The sequence below is a fragment of the Branchiostoma lanceolatum genome, chromosome 7, assembly GCF_035083965.1.
Source record: "Branchiostoma lanceolatum isolate klBraLanc5 chromosome 7, klBraLanc5.hap2, whole genome shotgun sequence".
In the NCBI taxonomy this organism is placed as follows: Eukaryota; Metazoa; Chordata; class Leptocardii; order Amphioxiformes; family Branchiostomatidae; genus Branchiostoma; species Branchiostoma lanceolatum.
The window spans coordinates 663,194-691,179 of NC_089728.1; the positions used below are offsets into that span (position 1 = coordinate 663,194).

The window sequence follows — 27,986 nt, forward strand, 5'->3', positions numbered from 1 at the left end:
ACAGGTTAGTGTCCACTCATTATACAAATTTTAAAAATCATAGTGTGGAAGCCATTTGATGGCTGCTACAGTTTCAATGATAAAATCCAATCTTATTAACATAACAAATGTATTCATACCATAATTATGATTGGCTCAAGGCATGAATGACTCATAATAATAATTTTAGGCTCTAGAAGCTAACTGTTTTGGCCTCATGTACGCTTACCAGGTTGATTTGGCAGGGTTAGGGTTCAGGGTTAGGGATCAGTATAAGAGTAAGGGTTAGGGCCGGTCTAGCATATTATACACTCAGACACTAGGCTGAGTGATATACATGTATTGGCTGGGTCACGATTAAGGTTCAAGTTAGGGCCTGTCTAGCATGTTGCAGACTCACCAGGTTGAGTGATGTATTGACAGGACACATTAGCAGCTCCGGTGCAGTAGCAGCCCGCGTCGCAGCAGCCCGTGGGTTCAGGGCCGCGGGCGTTGGAGCAGTAGTAGCCTGGGTCGCAACGACTGCAGTCATTGTCGTCCACTGCACCTGACGCGTTACTGTAGGTACCAGACGGACAGGGAAAGCTCTCAAACGAACCTGGAAGAAATGTTTGACATGTCAGTGTAATCTTTAATCCTAACTTAAGTCAACACAAAATTTATATTATGCCATTGCCACATGCATTCACTATGGCAAAGATAGTAGATGAACTATTTTTGACAAATGGGCTATTTGTGATAACAATGCCTGCACCAGATACCAGGAACATCCTGACACAATTCTAAAGTTCAGTCTCTAAAAATTTCATTGTTACACTATATATATTACAGGGAAAGCTCTCAAACGAACCTGGAAGAAAAGTGTGGTAGTGTATATATGTGTAATATTGAACAATTACTTAACCGTAGCCATTTCACTGCACGAAATTGAATATTTAAGCATACCTTAAAGCATACATAAAGGTATGTTCATACTTTATGAATAAACAATATCTTTCCGTATGCTTTAAGGTAAGCTTTAATATTGGATTTCGTGCAGTATTTGGCACCAAAAGTCCATCCCAGGAACAATTTGACACATATCTAGAGTTACATTTGTACATCGTCAGTTCAGGCTCTTAACACTTTCTCCACTATTTCTTTTTCCCCCTTGGCTTTGGGTGCATGAATTGATTTCATTTCTATACCATGTTCCCTTCCTGTTAGTTACTTCATTTGTCAACACCTTAAGAATATGACCGTAACTAACTCTACTCTAAGAATTCCAAGACAAAGAACAAGGATATTTACCGAGTGGGCAGTACCCTCCTGCGGGGCACACCTCTCCCGTTTCCCCGTCGGTCGGACTGGAGGTGTTCGCTCCGCTGTAGCAGACGTACCCGGGGTCGCAGGGCGCCCGGGGGCTCAGCAGACCCGGGGCGTCGCAGTACTTCCCCTTGTCGCACAGCGGGCAGTCCTCCAGCTGAACCAGACCTAAAGGGTATAACAATGGAGTTTCAGAATGGGTACCATACTGAGACTGTACCAGGCCTCTAGGGTATCATACAGGAGTTTCATAAAAACTGTACCAAACCCGCAGGGTACCTTACAGAAGTGCACAAAAACTGCACAAGACTAGCAGGGTATCATACTGAGGTTTCAGAGAGACTGCACCAGGCCTCTAGGTATCATACATGTACAAAGGTTTATCTAAAAACTGCAACAAGTCTGCAAGGATCATACAAAAATTCAACTAAAATATACTAGATCTGTGTGGTATCATAATGAAGTTACTAAAACTGAACCAGGCCTGTGGGGTATCATACAGAAGTTTGACTGAAACTGTAGAGAGAGGGGGGAGTGTGGTGTGCAGAGATGATGGCGGGGCAGTAGTAGCTGTGGTCGCACACAGCAAAGTTTCCGTAGGGTTTAAGAGAGAGGGAAGTGTCTTACCCGTGGTGTTTCCATATCTCCCCACAGGGCAGGGGATGGGTCCAGAGATGTTGGCGGGGCAGTAGTAGCCACGGTCGCACACGATGGGGTTCTTGGTCCCCAGGGGGCAGTAGTGAGCCTCAGGGCAGTCCAGACAGTCGTCCACCGTCTCGCTAGCCGTGGTCGTCACATAGGTCCCAGCAGGACAGGGGACCTGGACACAACAATTGCATTTTTCTTCATAAGCAATGCAAGAAGTAAGCTACATGTAGTACTTGATATGAAAAGTGTCTGATGGAACCACTCTCACTGACTGTTAGAGATGGTTCAACAAAAAAATGCAATATATGCAAGCACATACAGAATATTTCACTGCCTCTCCCTCCTCATTAAAAATGGACTGTTCTATGTCAACCTAAATAAAGCTTTAATTTGCAAAAGTGGACTATCCTATACCTGCACACAAGCATACAACATCACCCCAAAAGAGAATTTTCTACATTTGACAATGAGTTGAAATTTTACCTGTCTCTCTCCGTATGAGCCGATGGTTGCTGGGATGGATCCGTATGGGTTTGGAAACGCTGTGGGGCAGTAGTATCCCCCTTCGCACTGCCCAGACACTTCGTATGAACCCTCCAGGCAGTAGTAGCCAGCCGTGCAGTTCTGACAGGCAGTCACGAAACCTTCCCCAAAGTCTGGGTTGAACGTACCGACAGGACAAGGCACCTCAAACGGAGTCGCTGGGAAAGACAAAAGATATAAATATTATTAGCTCCAAAATTCCTGTGTTTGTGGAAATTATTCTGATGAGGATTATACTGAGAGGGGGGCGCCATAAACCTCTGGCAGCTCATGATGCACTGCTCATCGAGTCACATGCTCTATCTGCATATCATGACGTCACAAAGGCAGTGGATTGCTCATTCCTCGACAAAAACTGGAGTTGATCCGTCGACAATTTTGGAAAGACAGGTCCTATTTTTGTGTCTTACAGATCAACTGAGATGCTTACTTGTGTACTTGAAAAATCTTGTTTGTCACAATTCGAGATTCTTTAACTTTGAAGGCAAAAAAATGAATGATTCTAATTTCAAGTTCACCTTCAGGACAGTAGTATCCGCGGGTGCAGTCGGTGGCTTCGCTGAGGTCGGACAGAGAGCCGTTACAAAACTGTCCCGGGGGGCACTTCTTATCGTTGAGCATGGCTGTGCGCGTGGTGTTAGCCTCGTCACAGTAGTACCTGTGCAACAAAACATCAGGCACATTATTATAAAATCATCACATTTCTGCACTAATAAACCACCCCCAATGTGTGGTGTTGGCCTGGTCACAGTAGTTATGTAACCTGTGCAACAAAACACCGGAAGAACATTCTCAAAAGTTTTTTAGTAGTTTTTTCTCGGTCGCAATTTGTTAAGTCAAATTAAGCGAACTTTCATTCCTTACATTTATTAAGTTTGCAGTACTTGCACAACTCACACTCTGTGTCATATTCTACATAACGAACAGTACCTACATGTGCATTTGTGTTACAGTACTTTGTTACCTACAGACTTACCCAGGTTCACAGTCCTTACACACACTCTGCCCAGGTTTGGAGTACTTGCCCAGCCCACACTCGGCCGGAGTGATAGTCCCCACCTCGCAGTAGTACCCCGCCAGACAGGTCAGGCAGCTCGACTTACGGGTGGCCGGGTCACCTACACAAACATGGAGACAGAGATCAGAGATGGCAGACTTGACCCCCTCACTGGGTCAGGCCCCTCATAGAGAAACATGGGGGACAATGGAAACATTTTGTTTATTTATTGACAAGATAACACAGTAACTGTCATTCTTACCTACCAGTTCAATGTCCGGTCTATAGTTATAATCATAATCTTGGTTCATAAATGGTTCTAAGTGAGCTCAATGCAGTAAGAACTACATTTTGAACCTCGAATGTACAGTTCCAAATATCACTTCCATTTATGTTACAGTTTTTTCTTTAGTCACACCATCTTTATCTATATTCTTGTTAGACTTATCTACAAGCTTGGTAGCATTTTCAAATGTCTTTTTCAATGTTTGAAAATAATGCTCAGTTTTAAATTTATATCATCAAATGGTAAATGCATGAAATAATAATTCTCAATAAATTCCCTCAGGTTTAGAACTTAATAAATGCCATGAAAGAGTGTAGCAGCATTCTTTGTGTGTCCAACTCACCCTCGACCATCCCTGTGCCTGTGTTATTTCCATACGGCATGTAGGTTTTCTCTGGGCAGGCTTCTGGGGCAACGACACCGTACTCACAGAAGTTCCCCTGCAAACAATTCAAGAAGGAGGGATGTTATCATAGAATAAAATCCTTCAGAGCAGAGAATCATAATTCCTACAAATTTAAAAGCACATGGAGGGAACAGCATGCCAAAAAACAATCAATTACTATGAACTAATGCCACAGTCTGAAACTGGAAAAAGAGCTGAGTCCAAGAAATAAAATGCTAGAAGTCTCACCTACAACCAAGGACATTTAAAATCATATTGATATTTCTATTCTTTTGCTTACAATTTTATTACTAACTTTCCTTATAATACACTTTAAAAACCCAGGAAATCCTACGGTACCTGTGTGCAGTTGAGACACTGGTCCTCTTCCCAGATGCCGTAATCGGGGTTGTACGTGCCGTTGGGGCAGCCAAACTGCTCAGCGACTTGAGTGCCCTCCGGACAGTAGTACCCTGGCGGACACAGGGCTGTCTCTGTGGCCTCGCCGCCTGGGGGAAGTTAGCAGAACATTTGTTACACCATTCGGGACAGTAGTACCCTGGCGGACACAGGGCTGTCTCTGTGGCCTCGCCGCCTGGGGGAAGTTAGCAGAACATTTGTTACACCATTCGGGACAGTAGTACCCGGGCGGACACAGGTCGGAGAGGTAGCAGAACATTTGTTACACCATTCGGGACAGTAGTACCCTGGCGGACACAGGGCCGTCTCTGTGGCCTCACCGCCTGGGGGAAGGTAGCAGAACATTTGTTAAACCATTCAGGACAGTAGTGCCCGGGCAGACACAGGGCCGTCTCTGTGGCCTCACCGCCTGGGGGAAAATTAAAGGTAGCAGAACATTTGTTAAACCATTCAGGACAGTAGTACCCGGGCGGACACAGGGCCGTCTCTGTGGCCTCTCCGCCTAGGGAGGAAAGGTAGTAGAACATTTGTTCAACCATTCAGGACAGTAGTACTTGGGGGGTGGGGGGTGGTCGACGGACACAGGGCCTCGCTGTCTGAAGATTTTTTTAAACATTCATTTTACCATGAAAAATTGCATAAAAACATAGCAGTGCACTGTTTGGCCTTGGCCACTTTTCAAGAGTTCAAGCAAGGACTGCTATCATGTATGCCTCCTGGTGACATTTAGAAGGACTGCAGATGAAACTGACACTACTCACCCAGACAGTAGTGCCCCGGGGTACAGGCGGTGCAGTTCCCAGCGTTGTCGTTGTTGTTGTTGGGAGAGAAGGTCCCCGGGGGGCAGGGGTAGCGGTCGGGGGTGGGGGTGCCGAGCGGGCAGTAGTGGCCGGTGTGGCAGGGCTTGGGGCCATTGGTGGTGAAGCCGGTACCCCAACTGCAGTAGAACCTGCAGGAAATACGGCATTGTGACATTCACGTAAAACATTTCATAAACGCATAATGAATCTAGCAACAGTTACTGAATAATTCTGTAACTAGTCAGACATTTCAGACAGCACTAACTAATCCTTCATCAGTGATTGCTAATGAGTTTAAAAGCTTCTAGAAACCCAAGCTACATTTACAACCAAAATGGGCCTCCAAAACCACTGAAGGGGTTAGGGGGGAAGGTTGCTCTAGACAAGATGGTCTTTTAACATTGGATGGGACTGTTTGAATGTGGCTTATAACTGCGGGTGGTCGGCTGTGTTAGGTAGATGGCCAGCCAGGTTTGACTGACATGTTGACAGTAAGAATATACACAGTTCTGAACTACCCTCACTCACTCACACTCACTACCCTACAGGGCAGAGATTGCATAGTAAGAATATATTACGTACCCTTCCGGGCAGAGATCGCACTCCTCGGGCGCGGTGAGGTCGGTGTCATTGGTATAAGTGCCGGGTGGACACGGGAACTGGTTCTGGGTGACGGTACCGTTCGGACAGTAGTAACCTGGGAGAGGGTGAAAAGAAACGAGGAATCAGAAAGGATGCTGATTACAGTGAAATAGTTTGAATTTTTTAAATAATTGATTTAAACTCTTCACAGCAATTCACTGCAGAATTAGATTTTAGTAATTGTCTGTGCTAGAAGGTAATATAAATCTAAGATACAAACGAAGGTGTAAGACATGTGTGCTCTGACCTTGTACGCAAGGGTGAGAGGAGTTGGTAAGCCCGACGAGAGGACACGCCCGCCCCGCATCGCACTGGCGGCAGTTGAGCACGTGCCCTGCCCCCTCGTCTGGGTTGTATGTGCCAGCGGGACACGGTATCTCCGCTACGCGGGGTTCCATCTCCGTCCCGAATGGGCAGTAGTTACCAGCCGAGCAGATGTTGCACTGGTCAGATGCTGAAATGCAGAGATAAACAAAATTTCAATTGTGGAAAAAGCACCTTATCAAGTACATATGTCTAATATCTTCTATTTCTAGTGTCGTGAAGCTGTCAACTATAAGTTAGAGTACAGTTAAACTGAAAGTAGGAACAACTATTCTTGAACAGAATACTCACCAAGCATAAAAAGAAGTTCAACGAAATTCAACTTACATTAACTTAACTCCAGTGCATATTCTTAATAGATATCAAATGTACAATGTTTAATGGCGATAATTATAGACATAGAACTTATAGAATCATATGGATATAAGAATGTGCTGTTGTTGTTGCAAAATCACACGTACAGGTTTTAACATCATTATAATGCCAGGAGTTACATGTTTTAAAATTGTTAAGTTTCATACAGGATCTGTCCCGTCAGAATAATTGTGGTTCCTGGAACTCACCGTTGAGCCCGACCTGGTCGCTCCAGGTGCCGAGAGGGCAGGCGTTCACAAACGGTGACCCCTGACCTGCGGTGCAGTAGAAGCCGGCGGGACATTCGATGCCGTCGATGTCGGAGCCTTCTGGGCAGTACTTCCCCGAGGGGCACAGCATGCAGTCAGCCAACCGGGTCGCGTTCAGCTCAGTGTTGTAGTAACCCTCTGGAAGGGGGAGGGGGGCAGGGAGGGAATGTCATTGAATAACAGTTTTTGACCTTGATGAAATGCAAATTGCCATTTTACACTATAATCATACTATTAGATTAGTATTACTTAGTAATACTTTTCAGTATTGTGGTTCAGTATTGTAGTAACCCTCTAAATGGAGAAGGATGGGAACGGCATTGAATTACAGGCATTGACCTTGATGAAATCTAAATTGTTAATTCAAAATACATTTTGTACCTCGAATTTCAGATTTTATATTATTTCGACATTCAGACTGCCAAGGTACCAAATTGGGACCAAATGTGTATCGGTGATTAAAAATTATATTGGCAGCCTCAAATTTAAGGATTTTGACAAAAAAAGCTATACGACTTCTGCATCCAATAAAAATACAGTATTGGGAATGATTGACAGCAGGAACTGACCTGGACAGGGGAACTGGGTGCCCGAGGGCGTTCCGGCCGGGCAGTAGTGTCCGGCGGGGCAGTCGCTGTTCTCGTACTCGAAGTTTCCGGTGCCTGCACAGAAGAATCCTGAAAATGCAACGAAAAACGTCACAGTTTGCTCACATTATCAAATATTAATAATAAGTTTTTTGGCTAAAGTAAGCTGAGCAGATAGACAACCATTTGTCTCATGAGAAAATGTCTAAGTGCTGTGGAGGTTGGGCTCCGAATCTGTATTGCTTATGGGCTGAGAGTCTGACTTTGAATCAAACTTACCAAACTTGACAGCAGAGTATTCAACTTCTTTCAATAATGTATAGTGTAGGTGATCTACATGCTTGTAAGACAACACCAATTTCATTTTGGTTAATGTTACAACAAAATATTGAAGCGAAAACAGAGTCCGCGGGAAAAGTCTGTACCTTGGTGCACACATTTTTCGTTGCCCCTTAGATAATTTTTTCCACTGACACATTAGCCAGGCATTTCTATACTGACCATCTGTCCATATAAACAATGTGAAAATGTGCCATACCTGCAGGACATGTCTGACAGGCTTCGCGCTGGGTCCGCGACCCGTTGTTGGGGTTGTAGGTTCCCGCGGGACAGGGCGTGAACGTGACGCCGTTGCACCAACCGCCATGTTCGCACAGACCATCGGCCGGCGTGGCGGAGCTGGAGCCCTCCTCGCAGATGTAGCCGGGCTGGCAGGGGTAGCAGCGGATCTCTCCACCGGGGGAGTATTTACCCGCAGGACACAGTGCCGGGGCTGGGGGGAAGGGAGGGGACAGTGAAAAAACATGTCATCAACTAATACCTATCTGTCGTCTTACAGTCAGCAAACCTGCTTCTGCACAAGAAGGTACAGAGACAAAGTGCTGTGGCTACGTAAGGAAAGAGACTGTCACAGAGAAAACATGACATTCACCAATATTGTGTTGCTCATCCTAGTTACAGAAAAAAAAAAATAGATTTAACAAAAACAGAATCCTTCTTTTTGCAAGTGGACTTGGAGATGGGCCTTCTGATTTTGGAAATAGTGTCACCTCTGTTATTCAGTGCTTAGCAAAGCGGGCTGCTTCTGCCCCAGAGTTTGAATTCCAGCTAGTAAAATGGCTATAGTCATGTCATTGAGGTGCGACATTGTAAGCTGAGGTCCACTGTCTTATACTTTTTCAAAAGAGTAGGTGCAAAATCTGGGCACAATTAGCCTGAATCACAGTCAGGCAGTTGAAGGCATCATTTATCAAATGCAATAACCTTGACTTTTGAAATGCAGAAGTTCTAAGGATAAGTTTGGCTAAACTTTTAAGATGATAACAGTTCCTACATGAAGATGTAAGATCAGAGCACTCATAGCCCGATTTTCAGGCTTTGCAGCAGCTGTAGTGTGAGTCTTACCAGTAGGGTCGGAGCACTCGTAGCCCGGTTCGCAGGGTGTGCAGTTGAAAGCGTCAGCAGCGGAATAGTACCCCAGGGGACACCTGCGCTCCCCCTGGGTGGTGCTGGAACAGAAGTACCCCGCAGTGCAGCCGGTACACTCCCTCTGCGCCCCGTAGGAGAATGTGCCAGGTGTGCACTCAACCCTAGCGCAGAAATGAAAATAAACTTTGACAAAGCTGTAACTTGTTTACATTTTGCAAGAGGAGAGTATGATGCCATATACATCAGAATTTTTTAAATTTGGATTATTAAAAAATCAACATGAATAAAAAAGGTCGCTATGATAATCATATAATTTATGAAGTGCAATCTTTTCTGACATATTTATCTATTTATCTATCAATCATTAGGGTAGTCCCTTCAGTTAACAGAGTAACTGATTTCCAAAGGAGCCTTTACAAAATCAAATGAAACTTCAAGTGACAAGTTTAGATGAAAGGGTTTCGAACATGGTTCCCTTCAAAGTTCAAAAATCACTGTCTTCCTAGATGTCAACTTCCTGTCTTAAGAGTACAATGTGCAGAACTCACATGTTGTCGCTGTCTGTGTTTGGACAAGCAAAGCCGGCCGGACACGGGAAGCAGTAGGACTGGTTTCCTGTGCTGTAGTAGCCCTGGGCACAGGCGGTCTGGGTCGACCGGTCAGTGTACGGACAGGCACTGAAACAAACACACAATACAACCGGTCAGTGTACGGACAGGCACTGAAACAACAAACCACAAAATGCAACCGGTCAGTGTACAAGCATAACTGGCCAGTGTATAGACATGACTGTAAAACATAACAAGCCAGTGTATGAATGGAAAATGAAACAAACCACATAACTGACCACCATATGAACCTTAACTGTACAATTCAAGCATTATAACCCGAACCTATAAAAAACCCTACAGACATGCCTTTTGCTTCTGAGCAAACTCCCAATATAGAGTAATTCAGAAATCAATTTATTTATCAAGAGTTTAGTTCCATTTTCTATCAAATGTCCGTGTACAGACAGGCACTGAAAAAGCACAATCGGTCAGTGTACAGGCATGACTGGGAATGAAATAAAACAACATAATTGACCAGCATATGGACCTACGCTGAACAAGTTAAGCACACCTTCCATAACAATCCGTACATGCAGACAAGATTTTTGCTTCTGAGCAAACTTCCAATATGGAGTAATTTAGAAATCAAGTTATCAAGAGTTTAGTTCTACTTTCTAGTAAATGTTTTTTTTCAATTTCGAAAGCTTTCACAGTATTAGGTACATGATAAATCATTCTGTACAGAAAGCTTGAAGTTTTCTTCAATCAGCAACAGTTTTCATTGGTAGAAAGACTTACAATCCGGCTGGGCACTCTGTACATGATGTCTGGCTGCCGAGGGAGAAGGTCCCTGCATTGCAGCGGACCTGAACATCAGAGTCGGTGGTGGGGCAGGCGAAACCTGTGGGAAGGTGGTCTTGTAGTTAGCGTTGCTGGCTTTATAGGATGTACTGCCGATTCCATGTACTAACTAAAGATATCTATGATGTTTTATTGTACTATCATCATCATCATAGCTTGTCGTTCATCTCTATCCAGTTCAGTGCGACTTCATTCGCTTCCCGCAGGTCTGAGTCTGTGCAGGTAGGTGAGAGTCTGCAGTTGTTCAATGATGTTTGACTTTATACTTCACAGCGCAATTCAGACATCCAATGCTCCATTTGATATGTAGATATTGAAGTTAATAAACCTTTCATTTTCATCCAAAATAAACAAGCAAACCTGCTGGGCACGCCGTGCAGGCGGTGGCCTGGCTCAGACTGAACTCGCCGGCCGTGCAGTCCCGGATGTCCAGTCCGTCAGCGCGCGGGCACATCTTACCGGCCTCGCAGGGGGTGCAGGCGGTAGCGTTACCGTCGGAGTAGGAACCGGGCGCGCAGCCAATCTGGGTCGCTTCCCTGTAGAGCAAGACAATTTAGTTAGATCGCTGACATTGTCATGAAACATTGTAATTGTTACAATGCTGTAAATTCATATACTGTGGGGGGTTGCAATAGGAAAAGTTTTTTATGGTGTTTTTTGAAATTCAAGGTTGAAACAATTCAGTGGTTGTAAACATTTCAAGATCTACAGTACCACAGTGACGGTAACATGGAATGTTTATGGCACAAAAGACAATTAATTTTGGTGAAAACAGTCAAAATAGTCCCCTCTGTTGTGAACAACAGTGGCCTATTCCACACTCCAATATCAAATTATATGATAAAAGTCAGGATAACTGTTACTCTATTGATTTTCACCTTCAATTGTTTGAGCTGTGCAAAATGTAACAATCATTTTGAAAAAGGCCCTCTTTCAGAAGCCCTAACCCTATAACCCAGACTTCCCTTTCGTGAGCTGAACTCTCTGAGCTGAGTCTCTGTGTACTCACGTTGTACTGGGGCAGAAGAATCCTGCAGGGCAGGGGTAACACTCCATGTCCGAACCGTCCGCGTAGGTTCCCGGGCTGCACTGCACGATTGTGGTGGCATCGTCCGTGTCGGGGCAGGCATAACCGGGGCGACAGTCGCGACACACGGTCGAACCCGCCTCGCTGTACTGACCTGGAGGGGGAGAACTTGACCTTTAACCATTGACCTAAAATTTAGTCTTTCACAATTACCTTAACCTCATAACCTCTTCTACAAGTACAGTCAATTTTCAGCGTCTTTTTTATTGATTGAGTAACATTTTCAGCAAAAAATTAGTTTTGACAAGATCTGACACGAGGGTTTAAAAAATCTTCAAGTCTGACGGCATATTTGACACGACACAAAAATGTGGCCCCTTGTGACAGTCTAAAGTATTGCAGATTTGTGGAAACCATAGCCAAAGAACTGAAAATAAGTCATCATTCAAGAAGTTACACTTCCTAATAATAGGTCACAGGCAGCGTCCAGAATTGATCTAAATTCAACTTTGTAAATTTCTCTGCCAAATATTTTTCCAAAGTATGTGCTTCCTTAATGGGTAACACAACCGAGAAAGGTGATACCTGGTACGCAGGCCTGTGGCAGCTGGTTGGTGGACGGACACTTGCTGCCAGCTGGGCAGGTGGTGCAGCTGGTCATGTTAGCCTCTGTGTTGTAGGTTCCTGGTGTACAGGCTACCGGCAGGGCAGAGGTGGACGGGCAGTAGGAGCCTGGAAAACAAACAAACAACAAGAGTTGTAAACAACTAAGACAAATGAGCAGTTCCGCTGGTGTGGTAAGCATTTTAGGTTCCTGTGTGACTGGTACTGCAGCTAGGTGTCGCTGCTGCAATGTGAGGAATGCGGGACTTACTGTAAATGCAGAAATGTTCGCGGGGATTTAATTTTGCAGTAGAGACAAAATTGAGTGTTCGCAGTGGTTTGGAGCTTGTGTTAGAAATAATGGTAGCACTACAGCTACACAATGGAAAGGCTTTTCTGTGGTAGAAAGTTCACCGCAAAAACTGCGGACATTAAATCACCGTGAACATTTCTGCATTTACAGTACTACCAGTAAGGGTAGAAAACACACAGATATGCAGACAGACATGCTTAAAACAATACTTCATCACTCCCTTAAGCTTGAGGTGAAGTAATTTACAAAACTTACCAGCGGGACAGGGGTAGCAGACGGCTGACCCCACCGGCGCGTAGGATCCCGTTGTACACGGTGTGGCGCCGGTTGCGCTGCATCTGCTGCCGGCGGGACACTCCGCACACGGGCAGTCTGCGCCGGGGCTGTCGGAGTAGAACCCGTCCTCACATGGCGTGTGCGCGGCGGCGCCCGATGGGCAACATGATCCAGCAGGACACTCAGTACAGGTCACGTCTGGTGGCGGACAAACAAGAGTTTGAGGTACACAGTGCAAAAGTCACAACTGGATAGATTTTGTAAACTGTCAGACGTTTCAAATAGCATCCACTATCTTTCATCATTTAGCTGGAAAGTTCATCTGTGTTAAACTTTGATCTTATTGGACCAGCGGGACACTCAGTGCAGGTCACGTCTGGTGGCAGAGAAACAAAACATTGAGTTTTTAATGCTTCTGTACAAATTTGTTGAAAACTCATTTGGCATATGGCAAACCCAAACACTTACCACTGTTGAAACTCAGTTGAGAAACTGAAGGTCGTCAACCACTTCCAGTCATTAAAACAGTAGTCCTGTCCAATTTTACATATTATGTTGGGGGCAACCAAAACCACTTTTCCTTGGGTGAGAGTGTGTGACTGTATATTACATGATTGTGTAAAAGGTAAAAATGACTGAGTGTGCACGACTTTAAGAAGTTTCTTAGAATACGCAACATTCAATAACATAACTGAGAGCCATGTTTTGATATTGAGCCTAACTATAATGATTTTTGTCTGTAACATCTGTAACACCAGTACCCACCTCCTGCAGCGCTGTAGAAGCCGGCTCCACACGGCGAGGCAGACGAAACGTTACAGGAGAAACCTGCGGGGCACTGCGTACAGGACGTCTGGCCCTCCGCGGAGTACGTGCCTGGGGGGAGTAAACACAAATAAATAAACAACACAAATAGATAAACACAGGTTGGTAGAGGGTGTAGCACAGCCTGCTGTACAGGAATTGCCTTTTGCAAAGTATTTGCCTGAAAATAGGCCAAATAATCATTATATCTGTTGCACAAATCCTTTACTAACTAACTGACTTACTAACTCACTCACACTCACCCACCCCTTCCCACGTTAAACTTGTATCTCACTGGACTGCAACATTTCATTGATAATAACAAATCTTTTACCTATTTGTGTTTTGTAGTCTTTTTTTGTCGTACATTTTGCATGATATTCTCATCATAAAGTCAAGGGTAACACAGACCCAGTTTATTGAGGACCCCGCTTTACTGTAAGACTGTCAAACACACCTCCTGTACAGGCGTTGATAGTGGAAGTGGACGGACACTCGGAACCAGCGGGACAGCGCGTACACACGGCGGCGCCCAGGAGCGAGTACTCGCCCTCCGCGCACGCCACGGGCTCCAGCGTAGGGTCGCTGCACGCGTGGCCGGCAGGGCAGGGTTGGCACGAGTTCGGGGTGGGACTCGCAGGAATCTCATCTGCAAAGGGACAGAGGGGGATGTTACAGGAGAGTCAATGTGCTTGCATTGCATGTGTAGGAGATACTGTCTAATAATTGTATGATGATTGTACAGCAAATGCAGTAGAGAATGAGATACATTTTGTTTTTCGTCGCCACCGATATGAAGCAGAATGAAATGAAATGAAATTAATATTCAAAGCATTTCCTGAAATCAATTCTGGTGTGTGTGTGAGTGTGAAATGATATCCCTGTTACATCCTCACCATTGCCTGTCCCAGGGAATGTGTGTGTGTGAGTGTCTGTGTGTTTGTGACTGTGAGTCCTTACCATTGGCACATCTTGTACTGTGAGTTGGCCTGTCCCAGGGCAGATGTGTGTGTGTGTCTGTGTGTGTGTGTACATGTGTGCGTGTGTGTGTCTGTGTGTGTGTGTCTGTGTGTGTGTGTACATGTGTGCGTGCGTGTGTGTGTGTGTGTATGTGTGTGTGTGTGAGTCCTTACCATTGGCACATCGTGTACAGTTGGCCTGTCCCAGGGCAGACACGTAGCCCCCAGGGCAGGACTGGGGAGACTGGGCGGGGTCGGAACAGGAGTGTCCCTCGTCACACGGGGTACAACTGGAGGCCTGCGCACCACTGGGGAGAAAATATTGATGTACACATCTAATATGATCTAAAAGGTCTAGAAAGGCAGCAACAAGTTTACCCACACATATTCACACTAACATGTATCACACACTCATGTGCAGACTCATGAACACACACTGCACTCACTCCCACTCTCACACACAGCCATATTTACACATTTTTACACACTCACACTCATCCATGGCCATCACACCCATATTCACCCTCTCACACACATGTACAGGACCTTAAGTAAAGCCAGCATGTGGACATGCTTACCTGTAGTATCCAGCAGGACAGGGTGAACATGGAGCCTCCCCTTGGGCGTCCCGGCGACACACACTTACACTCATGTTCACACTCACCCACACTCGTGCTTAATTACCTGTAGTATCCAGCAGGACAGGGTGAATACGTTACCTCCCCTGAGTGTTGTACGTCCCTGCACTTTCACATTCACCCCAACAAACATTCACACTCACACGCACATCTACATGCATGTAAAGCCAGCACCAGATATGCTTACCTATAGTCCAGCAGGACAGGGTGAACACGTGGCCTCCCCCTGGGCGCTGGACGTCCCAGCGGCACACACTTACACTCATGTTCACACCCACCCACCCATACTCGTGCTTACCTGTAGTATCCAGCAGGACAGGGTGAGCATGTGGCCTCCCCCTGGGCACTGTATGTCCCGGCGGCACACGACGTGGACGCATCCTTGTTGGCACAGCTCCTGCCTCCCTCACACTCCACACAGCTGGTCTGACCTGGAGGGAAAATTAAGGAAAAGGTGCATCAGGTCGTCAAATGGCTGAGTGGCTTACACCTGACTCAAGATCAAGAGGTCAGGGTTCGATTCCTGGCATTCCTGGCCAGCCCTTGAGAAATGCATTTTACACTACTTTCCTCAGTCCACCCAGGTGTAAAAATGGATACAAGACTTTAGTTTTGGAGGAGAGGGTTAGGCTCTGCCTTTCAATACCTTGCCCAAGATACAGAGGACAACAACCCGGCATTATTGGATGTATCCAAGAACCAACCAATCACATTGGTGTGGCCTAAAATGTGGCCCAAACAAGTCCAAGCCCAGTACTCACCAGTAGAAGCTGTGTAGTATCCATCCTGACACTCTATCGGCTCCGCCACTTCCCCTATACAGGATACCTGTAGCCCTAGCCCTCACCCTGTACCCCTAACCCTAACCCTAACCCTAACCCTACCCAAGGAATGACTCATGAGCACTGACCAGTAGAAGCTGTGTAATATCCGTCCTGACACTCTGTCGGCTCTGTCACCTCCCCGACCGGACACCTGTAACCCCGGGGGCAGGGTTGGCACGCCGTGCTGCCGTTGGTCGCGTACTGTCCCGCCCCGCAGGCGAGGGGCGAGTCTGTCCCAGCGAGCGGGCATGCAAAACCGCCGGGACAGGGGTCACACGACGCGGCGCCCCCTGTGCTGTACTCTCCTGCTGTGCAGTCCTGGAAACAACATGGGAGCAGAACAGTTTTACTGTCTTAATCTAAAATGTTAGAAGGAAAACTTGTACTTCTTTCAGAAGCTCTAAATGACAAGCACATTAAGTCAGCAGGAACTAAAGTCACAAGTCTGTTACAGTAGCTCTGAAGTACTCACTGACAAGCACCAGGAAGTGAATCCCTGTTACAGCAGTCTTACCTGACAGTCACTTGTTAGTAATGTACAGTAACTGCAGTCTTACCTGACAGTCACTTGTTAGTAATGTACAGTAACTGCAGCCTTACCTGACAGTCACTTGTTAGTAATGTACAGTAACTGCAGTCTTACCTGACAGTCACTTGTTAGTAATGTACAGTAACTGCAGCCTTACCTGACAGTCACTTGTTAGTAATGTACAGTAACTGCAGTCTTACCTGACAGTCACTTGTTAGTAATGCACAGTAACTGCAGCCTTACCTGACAGTCACTTGTTAGTAATGTACAGTAACTGCAGTCTTACCTGACAGTCACTTGTTAGTAATGTACAGTAACTGCAGCCTTACCTGACAGTCACTTGTTAGTAATGTAAAGTAACTGCAGCCTTACCTGACAGTCACTCTCCTCCTCAGCTCCAGTTGTTGATCTAAACGTTCCTCCTGGACAGGCCACCATCCCCGCACTGCCTCCTGGGCAACTGGAAGGAGGAAACAATATGATGACGTGTATGTTATGCCTAACATGGGTCACTCACTCACTCACACACTCACACACTCACTCACTCACTCACTCACTCACTCACTCACTCACTCACTCACTCACTCACTCACTCACTCACACACTCACTATCCGGTTTGACGTCTTCTTTTCCCCATCATGCTCCTGCTTACAAATCACACACACACACACTTTGACTGAAATTTTGAGGCTGCACAGTATCTTTTTTTTTTTTACATTTTTCTCAGATTGCTATAGAGGGTGCAATCATATTCATTTTTATCATTATGTCAAGGCAGGCAAAATAAACATTTTTTTCTCATTTTCTTGATAAGAATCACTAATAACATATTACCTATGCCAGCGAACATAAAACCAACATTAATATTCTCATGTACTCCGAGGTAACAATAAAGCTTTGAATGTGCTGAATATACAACAGCTGAGTCCCCTCTACATTGTGACTGTTAAGTGCACACTTGTGCTTAACTGGGCTTTAGCGGAGTACTCTGCAGAAATAGCAGCCATTCAGCATGAGTTATCAGTCCTCTAGCTACACCGTACAGCCACTCAGGGGCAGGGGTACGGGCTGTTGGAGATGGAGTGGACTTTTACTCTTTGGAACTGTAACATCAACTCTCAGGGTAGCCTAAGATTGCCACATTGATTAAAAAACAGCATCATCAAGACCTTCTCAAGAATGTCATGAACACCTGGATTACTGATGCATGTATTACCGTGTAGATCTCTTAGTCTAAACAATTGTTTAATATGGCGGTATTAGGGTACTCACAGGAATAAGGAAAGTTGACCTTTTGTTTTGGTTGATGCTTAAGAGTAATTGTTGTATTCATAATTTCATTTGTCTGTTTTATTTGTTTTGTTTCAAATACATTACTTAAGAGACAAACAACATATCAAGTGACTTGTACCTTGACAAGTACTCATCAAGAACCCTTCTTTATACTAGTAATTGTTAAAAATCCTTAGACTTAAGACAAGTAAAAAGGGGAAAGGAACATAACATTCCAACAAAGTGAAGACATGTACCCAGAAAATAGTGAAGCTATTGTATGTGATTATACAACATGTACTGAGCTCAATTTGAGAATTATACCAAATGTTACCACACTGATATATCATTCATAAAGAGGAGGAAGACCCAATCCTTGGGGTAATTTTACATGCTAGTATTGCTACAGTGAGTATTGTCTTAAAAAAGCACCTGATCGGATAAGTCTGTAACCATGGTTACAGGTGAAAAGCCACTAATCTGGCACGATCACAAGGGTTTAAATTTTGATACCTGTGGATGAACTATACACACTTCCACGTCTGCTGCAGACACATCACAGCGATTAGGACAAAGACTGTTTTGCTACAACATAAACCCCTTTCAATCGCCTGCAATTATAGAGTAACTGTAATAAGGGACCTTCGGCTTCTAGTAGATAAACAACGTTCTTTCATTGCAAGTCAATACAGCCTGGCATCCAGTAATTTTGCAAGCAACAAACAAGAAGTATTATTTGTATTTTGAAGGAAACTTTAAAAAAAGTGAAAAAATGATTTACAAACAAATACCAAATCCTTTACAATCGGTCACAGATACAAATGTTCAAACTAAAATCTGTTGAAGTCTCCTTCTTGGAATTTTCTAAATAAAAATTTTATGTGATATTTCTGACAACCTGCAATTTGTATAGAAACACAGACAAGGAAACATTAAATACAAGATTTTCTGCTAGCTCTAGATGTTTCATAGATCTTATTTTTCTCTTGCAAATTAAGAATCTATCTTAAAATGTCTGAACCAATGAACAGCATTGATATTGGTGTGGCCTTTTGATAGCTTGAAAACTACATGTAGTCTACGTCCCCTCTGTATCTGCCTGTATCTATAGTATAACCTCCCACAATTCCCACAGTCTGTCAGGCGGTTGACCCTTCCCACCCAACCGTGACAAGGTGCGCCTGTCTTATGCCAACAAGTGTGGAACAAAGAGAGTTGTTTACATTCGTCAATAGCAACAAGGCCACAACAAGCTGTCTCTATTGTGTCTGCCCTGCTAAAGGGGGTGCAATCATCGCAGCCTTGTGAACCCCTATGGCAACACCGCAGGACCGTACATCGATTACCCGAGATACAGACTTGCACCTGGGCAATCATGTAGTACCATGGTCAGGGTACAACATAGGACTGGTGTAGATACATGTATTGATTCTGTACAAATTTTAATGGCTAATTTTTGGCCAGGTTTTTTGACAAATGTACAGTGACCTGTGACACGCTCCACTGAAGAGTTCTGTACAGCATTATTTACGGCACCTGTACAGTTATGTAGTAGCAGGGGTATAGTGTTATGTTACAGTCAGAGCCCATAGTACGGGCATTAAGGCCAAGCTAACTTCATGTTATGCTAGTATAGGTGCAGACTGTGCAGTGCTCCTGGCCTATTTTTAGAAAAAGACGTGTTACTTTTTTACGGTCTCTGATGGTCTCTAATTTGGTAACAAGCGGACATGAACTGAAAAGATGCAGTGAGCCATACTCCATAAAACTACTGCAAAATATATAATTGACTGATTGCAAGTAATAATTAATATTCTAGTCTAACACATGACTATCCTAATTTAACAATATAATTGTTTGTTTAACATAATGATGATGATGAACATAATGACTATCCTAATTCAAATGCTAACTCTAAAACTTAACTCTAACTATTAGTATTAAGTAGAAACCTTGACATATTTTTTTTTTAAACAACTTGGAAGAAGAAAAACTTTGCTTTCTTATTAATTTTCCTGTTTGATTTGTGACAATGGTGTGTGTTGGAAGACATGACCCAACCAGTGTACACAGGGCGACAGGTAACGGTGGGTGAGTCTATATAACATGTACACAGGGAAAGGTTAAAGGTGGCGTGTTGTGCGCCGTTAGGAGCGGTCACCTTTGTTAGACGCCATTCCTTAATGCAACAAACTTGTACGGACTGACATGGAACGTACTTACGGCGACATTAGGGGAGTCAGGCATACTTATGGGGGCTTCTATGTAATGTGTACACATGCACATGGGTGAAGTTTAAGACTTGAAAAATATACAATTACATATACACATATGCATGCAGGGCTCGAAATTGGTGCACCTAATCTAAAAATGTGGGCGTACAGAAATAAATAAAAAATTGGGTGCACCACAATATAAGAGAAGCTTAATGCATTCAAAACTTACAAACCTTACTACCTCTCTTCTATATCTAACTTCAAAACACAGTAAACATTGTTCAAGTAGTTACAACAATTTAGTTCTTAAATGTCAAGAACATGCTATATACTAGACGTGTATGGTACGTTAACTTTACATAATATCATGTAACCCCTATTAAGATATCTCAGTGCACAGGTGCACCTACAGTCAAAAATTAAAGGTGCACATTTCCAATTTTGGGTGCACAAAAGTGCATAATCATGCACCTCGTATTTTGAGCTCAGACACATGACAAAATCCACACATTACTAATCTTGATATAACATTCATAAAAGATGAATTGCGTGTCAACTGTCAACAGACGACCAAATTGTATTTATCAGGAAGATACTTATAGCAACCCCCTATGAAGACAAGTATTGGAAGGCCATCCACATTCCTCAGACCCCAGTGGAGATGGCATCTCCTGACTGACATGTCAGAGGCCAAACTAATCATTGCTTTCTCTCTGCAGAACATGACTCAATTGTTAATTGTGATAATGGAAGAATCAGTGCAGTATCCATCATTATAAGGATGGGGACAAAGTATTGTTTTGACGTACCTGTCTGTGTGTGTGCATGCATGTGTGCGTGCACCTTTCTATGGGGATGTGTGTGTTTTTTTTTTTGTGCATGTGTGTTTTGGGTTTGCCATCTCTGATTGCCCTGTATTCTTCTGTTTTACAGGGCTCGAAAACCGCCTGCATAATATTTTTGCAGGTTGGAAGGGAAGTTCAGCACCGTTGTGCAGCAAAACATGACACGTTTTCAGGCATAACCAGTGCACACACCATAAATACCTCTGGCCTATATTTGTTGACAGACCTCCTCTTTAATTGCCATGCTAAGCGACAGCCCCACAAAACAATAATTTACAAAACATTTCACTTTATGGGAGAGTCAATAAAAAACCTGAGAATTTGCGTCACTCTCTCGGCAGACTAGCATCATTAAGCTGGCAGTAATCAGCCTGGATTTATGATTTCCTCTCCTATCAAACATACAACAGGCGATAGTCGTAACCCACATGTAGGGTGTGCCACATTCTTATAGCTGAATCTTGCATTTAATCTGTACCTGTTTCTGTAATTTACATTGACTTTTGACTTTCTCAACCATTCTAAAGTAAGAATCAAGCAAGAGTATAAGTCAAAAGCAGGGGGCTTAACTTAATCTAGACTATCTCTGTCACTATGGTCACTCCAGGTAACTGTTGCTTTCCATGTTCAATTTTCATTCAGCATTACTTTTGCAGTCTTATCAAGCATGTTCATATGTGTTCAACTGTCACCTAATAACACCTATATTACAAGTAGTTATGTATTGCAACTACCAGAAATTATATCACAAAATCTCCTATCAAAAAGGGAACTCTAATTATGATCATAACTTCCCTGCCACTGCAAAGTTACAGTAACAGTTAGATAACCATATCATAATTCAACATCATGTACAACATTAATACTTTGACCTTCAGAAGACTGTTATTGCGACCTCTGGTCTGACCAAACTAATCATCACGACGTCCCCTCAGCACAGAACACACAAATCTCTCCTGATCGCCCCATTGTGGTCGCCCGACAGACACATAAATTATTCACGCCTGTCGAGCACCTTCCTTTATCATAATCTGGGTTAACGGTGGGAAAGTATATCAAATATTCATAGATTTCAGGCGATCTCTGCGATATCACGAAATCCAGGGCGTTATCATAAAACGTATATGACACTGGTGCAAAATATCATCAGTCTAAGTGTCACAAATTGTCATAATTATGTACTTTGGGCAAAAATGATACAAACAGAAAAAACTCTACCTTCAGCACATAAGGTATCGCTTTATATAGAGTGTACAATGTATAACCAGACTGAAGAATATAAAATTTGCTATGCAATTTATATGTAGGGCACTAGATTTAATTGATATTGTCAACAAAACAGTTGGACATTTAATTTACAAAATTCAAACAAATTGACATACTCCAATATATGAAAATATAGAATTAACAAATATGTAAATTGTATAAATTTGCATTAGCAAATATTATTCACAGAATAACATCCAGACTACTTCACAGAATAACAAGTCCCCGGGGACTAGTTCTGCCACCACATTAGGTACAAACAAAAACAAAAATGATGCCGCTTCTACCTCAATACTCCCACATAATTAACAGGTAATTAACAGTCACTGTGTTTCAGAGTTACAATGTAAACCTTTAATCAGAGATCATTCTGCTCTGGGAGATTTTGTTTCAAAGACTGAAAAATTTTGTATAGATTTTTACTTCCCGCAATCATTTTCTAGAATTGATTTTCTTCATCTACAAACAACACAGTCCAAAGACGAAGAACTAGTCTAGTACATGTCTGCATTCTTCAGTAAATGAAAGTTTAAATGCACATTATTTACAACTGTAACAATGACTCTAATTTATGAGTCAATGATTGTCATCGTTAATCAGGCTCGTTAGCACCTAATCAAACCATTATCTAGATTAGCCTGCCCCACCCACCCACCTATAATCAATGAAATCAGATGACAAATTTTAAAGAGTTACCCAGATAACTGGATAGCTGGGTAGCAAGACTTGTGTGTTTTACATGGTCACAAGCTTTCAGGGTGATCCTTTAAATTTTCTTTAAAAGTTTAATAGCACTCTAACATCTGACCTTTCTTGGTAAACATGTATAATCTCACAATGATTCTGTTTGCATGTGGGTACTAGTATTTTGGGCCCTCAACTGAGATTCGCTTTTTAATAACCTTTAAAGTTGAAGGTTGCTTGCATTCGCTTTTTAATAACCTTTAAAGTTGAAGGGCGGTTAAATTCTTTCGGTAATCTTCAATTTCTTTTCCAGGATATTTTGAGTCCTGCTCTCACTGACAACAAAACTAGTTCAAAGTCTCACAGCTAACAAGCTGAAATGTATGGCTTACAACATGGTTAAATGTACCATTAATCTGAACTAGTCAAGATAAATGTCCACACTTCACAGTGACCATTGTTAGAGGTTTGTTTGACTGCGAGTGATACACACGGCCGACCTCTGAACTCCAGACCCAGTCCAGCGGTGCAGGTATGTGTGGACTGAAGAGATTACTGAGACAAACATGACCAAAGACTTCCCTGTCACCCGACACTCCGCGCATCCCGAGTGTTTGTGCTGCCGGAGCTGTTACAGGGTAACCCTATACGCCACTTCGTGACACACGTGAATGCGCTTTCCTGCGTTACATTGTTGGGGGGCGTAAGGGCGCACGCACTTGACGGGGCTTCGCGGAAATAACGAGGTGCGGCGCAACATGGCGTCACGAAGTGGTGATTATTACAACTGTTGTTTCCTGTGCACACACGGCGCCCCTCTCAAAACTCACGTCAAAACTCTGCAACTAAAACGTTTGCTAAGTTGTTCACTTTAGTTGTGAAAAAAATTCTGAAGTTTGAATACCAATACTATAGGCATGAGGCAAAACTTTCAATGGTAAAATATGTCGTGAAGTCAAAGACTACTAAGTTTAGATCAGAATTGTTGGACACAAGTAGTAAAAAAAACACCTAGCAAATCACTTCCCATTCTTCTGACGTTGCTTATAATTCCTAAGTACAGATCTAGTGAGTCTACTGAGGGCAGACCTGAAAGAAAGAGGACTAGGACTGTTGGGGTCAGAAAGAAAACTGAGGGAGCTTGTGGCAAACCGGACAAAGTGGAGAGAGTTGCATAAGGACTGATTGCAGCTGCAGGGTGTCCAGACTACTGCAGCAGCAGAACACAGTGGACTACTACACGACTTGTCGAAGTACTGACCAACACTAGTACAACAGCAAACCCCCTTCTTCTTCCGGTAATGTCCAATGGCCGAGAAATCGGCCATCACTGACGATGTGACATGTATGGTGGGACACATAAAAAATGTAGTAGACCCCTTCCTCTCACTCAGCAACACCTCCCTCCCCCCTGTACCTAAGAACCAGTGATAGTAATACTGCGGTACTTACTAGTGCCCTGCGTGGCAGTCGGTACACGACCCGTTGTCCCAGTACTGACCAGCAGTTAATAGTTGAACACAGCCTAACTCAAGAACCCAAGAGCCCTTCCCCCCATCTGCCCACCTGTACGGTGGGGCACACATTACACCCCCGCCCCCTACAGATGGAAATACAGCACCCCTACAGTACCCCCTGTATCTATTGGCCAGTGATAATAATACTGCAGTACTTACTAGTGCCCTGCGTGGCAGTCGGTACACGACCCGTTGTCCCAGTACTGACCAGCAGTACAGTTGGAAACACAGTCCACGCCACAGTCACATGTTGTCGCTGGGTAAAAAGCAATAAGAATTTAGAAAACATCAGGTAAACAAAATTCATTTCAGTTATTAAAACCATTCTTTTCAAAGACAACACAACTAATACCAAATGTATGCACATTACCTTTGTTGGATGGAGCATTTTATCCCTGATTTAGTAGGTTTTCTAACAAGTTAAACACACATGACCTCTCATTCTGAACAAGTTCTTTTATCATATTAAAAGGTAGCCAATACTTTTAATTACTAGTAGTGGTATCAACCTGGATTCAAAAATTAAAGAGTGGAACTCAACATCATCAAATCACGAGTTATATCACAAGTCTCTTCACCATACCTTTTGGAGCTTGATTACTATTATTGGAGGGTATCTTTTAATTGTAACACGTCGTTTATGCAATATAACCAGACTAACATCATTGCAGATGCAGAAACACTTTTTGCTCCTTTTTCAATTTTGCAAGTTAGAACTTAGAGCTTCCTCATGGTTAAAGTTACAGCTTTATTTCCAAAACAAATTTTCACCCTTTAGTTATAAGGTAGCTGATATAACCCATTAACATTTCAAATTTTGCATGGCCTTTATTTTGTGTTTTGCACCACAATCTTTCATCATGTTTATGAGAATGCCAACAATGCATTAAGATTGCCGACAGATTATTTTGACATCTGTCAGTCATTTTCCTGCCTGCTGAGAATGCATTCAAATGCGAAGGTGGATGACAACACACAGGCCTGAAAAATAAACTGTTTGAAAGTGTTATACAGAAGTTAAGTCTGCCAAAAGTAAAGGACCGACTGTTCTGATCTTTCAGAAACTGAAGCATGTCAGTTACGATGTTCACTATTGAAAACCAGCGAGCATGACAGTTTAACATTACACAACATGGTCGTACCACTCGGCGAAACAAGGACATTTCTGTCAAAACGCGACTCTTTCTGTGTGACATATTATCACAGACTGAGAGAGAACAATATCTCTGACAGTCTGAACGAAAATGGAGCTAAACAAGTCCTGGAAAACAACCCAAAACCCGGCAGGACAAGGAAGTTACGAAAGTTGAGCCGGCGAAGTGACGCCATGACAGTTCGTGTCAGTCCCACTGTAAACAACGTTACGGTTGGACCTCGGCATAGTTTCTTCAGCCTTGGCAGAGTAACGTTACAGTCAGCGTACAGAAAGGTAGAGAAACATGGACTCACCTCCTACTCTAACATCCTGGTACGTCCAACAGACAAATATAAGTACAAGAAACTGCAAGACGCGGTTAAGTCTGAACGTGCAAAGTTGGTGGGTAGAAAACTTCATGTCTTCGCGGCCGATATGTCCCTCCTTACGCGGTAAAATCGGCTCTGTTTGTAAGGTTTTAACCTCCAGAATCTCCTGGTATCATCTCAGTAGCATCCTACACTGCGTTCCGATCTCTCTGTGGCGTAAGAAGTCCTGTAAAACTTGTAAAAACCGCGAAGACCTTGTCGAACTTTCTTGATCTCTGCTACCCACACGTTCTACCTCGTCCTATTTCCGGATTGGGCTCATTTGCATATCAATAGCGCCGCCAATAAAATGGCGGAAACGTCACCGTTACCATGGAGACAGTTTACACTCATTATAATACCACCTGTTAGCGTGACTTCATGGCTGCACAGGTATGTTATCGTGATAAGGGACCTAAAGATCACACAAAACGTTACAAAACAGCCAAACGAACCGAGTATTTTGAATGCACACACAGACACATCAGCTAACAGTTATAATGCACATTAGAAACGCAGAGTTGATTTACAATGTAAAACAAAACTCATTTGTTCCTACAATTTCGTCTGTTTTGAAATGCGAGAAAAAGGCGATCCTGCATATTCTAACTCCTACTGTAATCATACCAAAGTGCGCAATGTATGGTAATGTATGGTAATGTAAGTGGATATGCCCAAGCTTGCTACTACAATACGAGGTAACGTTTTACCAAGGATGTTTAACCTCCTTGTACAGTATGGAAAATTTTAGGCAAAAGAAAGACATTTCATCCACTCATTTAACAAGCCGCTATTTTGATGCTGACAGCACCATCTACACTTATTTCGGAACTACGCGAGTACGTTGCAAAGGAAAGACTTTGACGTTCTTCGTTGAACCGTGATATAATCATTCACTGACGCTAGTCTCCAAACAGATCTTTGGCCTTGGGGGCAAATCGTGGCTGATTTACATTTGACTGATCTCCAAGATCTTAGCGATCAGAGTCCCAGTCACCGGGGATTTTATTGAAGTTCACTCCGTTCCCCGCTGCTAGCTCTGTCGCACTGGGCGACTTGGCAAACTCAAGAGTTTGTTTCAGTTTATCAAGATATCCGTCTGTAAGAGTGTCAAACCAAAGCCTTTCATAAGACTATTTATCTACAATGTATCTGTAATAATACGAACATTATGTTAGCCATAACGTGTTGACTTTTTCATATACTTGTGAGCAAGTTAATTCATTTGTGTCCACTTGTTTGTTTTTATGTAATAGTTGCAGAAGACCTTTCGTAAGTCACAGTCTGTACTTTTGTTCTCGGTCAATAAAGCTTACGGATATCTAACTTCAGGTGTTGTTACAATCTATCTAATGAAGAGGCCCCTTTGTAACACTCATCCAGTAACAGCAGGCACACTATACCACCGGCTTCGCCACTACAAGGGATAATCCAGATACAAATAGGGACAAAAAAACCTGTTTGCGGTGAACAATAAATAGAATGCTATCTGGGTCAGCGCAGAGGGGGTGGGGTGGAGTTTGTGAAAAAAAACTCGAACTACGAACTGAAATCTTCTGTAGTGGACCGGTACCTTTTGAAAGCAGCGTGCTAAACAGACTCTAAAGTGTGCTCCTTCTGTTCAATTATTTTTTATACTCTTCTTCACTCTTTCTTCTTCCCCAAAAACCTGCCCCAACTATCGCAGCGTCCCACAGCCATTGCAATAAGCGCCCTCTAGCAGGCCATGCTAAAACTGCAGGGTGAACCGACCACCTGTTGATATTTACAAAATCATGGCGGCCAAAAGGCCGACCTTCAAACTCGTCCTTCTTGGGGAGGTGGGCGTGGGGAAAACCTCACTGTTCTTCCGTCTTAAAGACGACGCTTTCCTTGAAGACACGAACGTGAGTATCGGTGTCGACTGCTGTGAAACTGTCGTCAAGGTGGATGGGGAGGAAGTACGGGTGAGCTACCTTGTGATCATTCGTTACGTAGTTGGACAGCAAGTTCAGAGCATCCCTGGGACAGTTGTGGGTGTGCCCTTTAAAATTCAGCTGTCGTGTGACGGAAATGCCGATGATTTTATGTATTTTTGTGTGGAATGCGCCCCCACCCCTGAAAACCAACTTGATAGAGCTGAATGGGGCCTTCCAGATGTTCAATAGATAAATAAGACGCACCCTCGTAAGCAGTGGGTGTATTACCTTCGCATGTTTACTTACGATTGAAGATTAACAGAATGTGACACGAGAGTAAAACAATACAGCCAGTAGGTACCCATCTGAGTAATGAGGCTGTTGTAGTGCTCGAGGCACCTCCTCGATCACAGGCCCGTCCCATAAGTTACG

At 43.5% G+C, this 27,986-nt stretch overlaps 1 protein-coding gene across 1 annotated transcript in view; it reads right to left on the reverse strand.

Moving 5' to 3' along the window:
• Positions 1-25,938, reverse strand: part of LOC136438294 (uncharacterized) — a 130,734-nt gene extending 104,796 nt beyond the window's left edge. The window contains exons 1-30 of the mRNA XM_066433057.1: positions 25,603-25,938; positions 24,313-24,409; positions 16,725-16,812; positions 15,910-16,141; positions 15,298-15,430; positions 14,536-14,669; positions 13,860-14,051; positions 13,364-13,474; positions 12,578-12,796; positions 11,992-12,138; positions 11,389-11,560; positions 10,740-10,915; positions 10,317-10,419; positions 9,516-9,644; positions 8,944-9,128; positions 8,078-8,311; positions 7,522-7,629; positions 6,893-7,090; positions 6,253-6,459; positions 5,946-6,060; positions 5,325-5,512; positions 4,694-4,738; positions 4,504-4,652; positions 4,102-4,198; positions 3,452-3,593; positions 2,994-3,133; positions 2,416-2,633; positions 1,912-2,104; positions 1,270-1,452; positions 380-577 (exon numbers count right to left, since the gene is read on the reverse strand). Coding sequence (XP_066289154.1) covers positions 380-577; positions 1,270-1,452; positions 1,912-2,104; positions 2,416-2,633; positions 2,994-3,133; positions 3,452-3,593; positions 4,102-4,198; positions 4,504-4,652; positions 4,694-4,738; positions 5,325-5,512; positions 5,946-6,060; positions 6,253-6,459; positions 6,893-7,090; positions 7,522-7,629; positions 8,078-8,311; positions 8,944-9,128; positions 9,516-9,644; positions 10,317-10,419; positions 10,740-10,915; positions 11,389-11,560; positions 11,992-12,138; positions 12,578-12,796; positions 13,364-13,474; positions 13,860-14,051; positions 14,536-14,669; positions 15,298-15,430; positions 15,910-16,141; positions 16,725-16,812; positions 24,313-24,409; positions 25,603-25,708 — 4,639 coding nt within the window. The 5' untranslated portion in view covers positions 25,709-25,938. The remainder of the gene's footprint in view (positions 1-379; positions 578-1,269; positions 1,453-1,911; positions 2,105-2,415; positions 2,634-2,993; positions 3,134-3,451; positions 3,594-4,101; positions 4,199-4,503; positions 4,653-4,693; positions 4,739-5,324; positions 5,513-5,945; positions 6,061-6,252; positions 6,460-6,892; positions 7,091-7,521; positions 7,630-8,077; positions 8,312-8,943; positions 9,129-9,515; positions 9,645-10,316; positions 10,420-10,739; positions 10,916-11,388; positions 11,561-11,991; positions 12,139-12,577; positions 12,797-13,363; positions 13,475-13,859; positions 14,052-14,535; positions 14,670-15,297; positions 15,431-15,909; positions 16,142-16,724; positions 16,813-24,312; positions 24,410-25,602) is intronic.
• Positions 25,939-27,986: the final 2,048 nt, after the last annotated feature.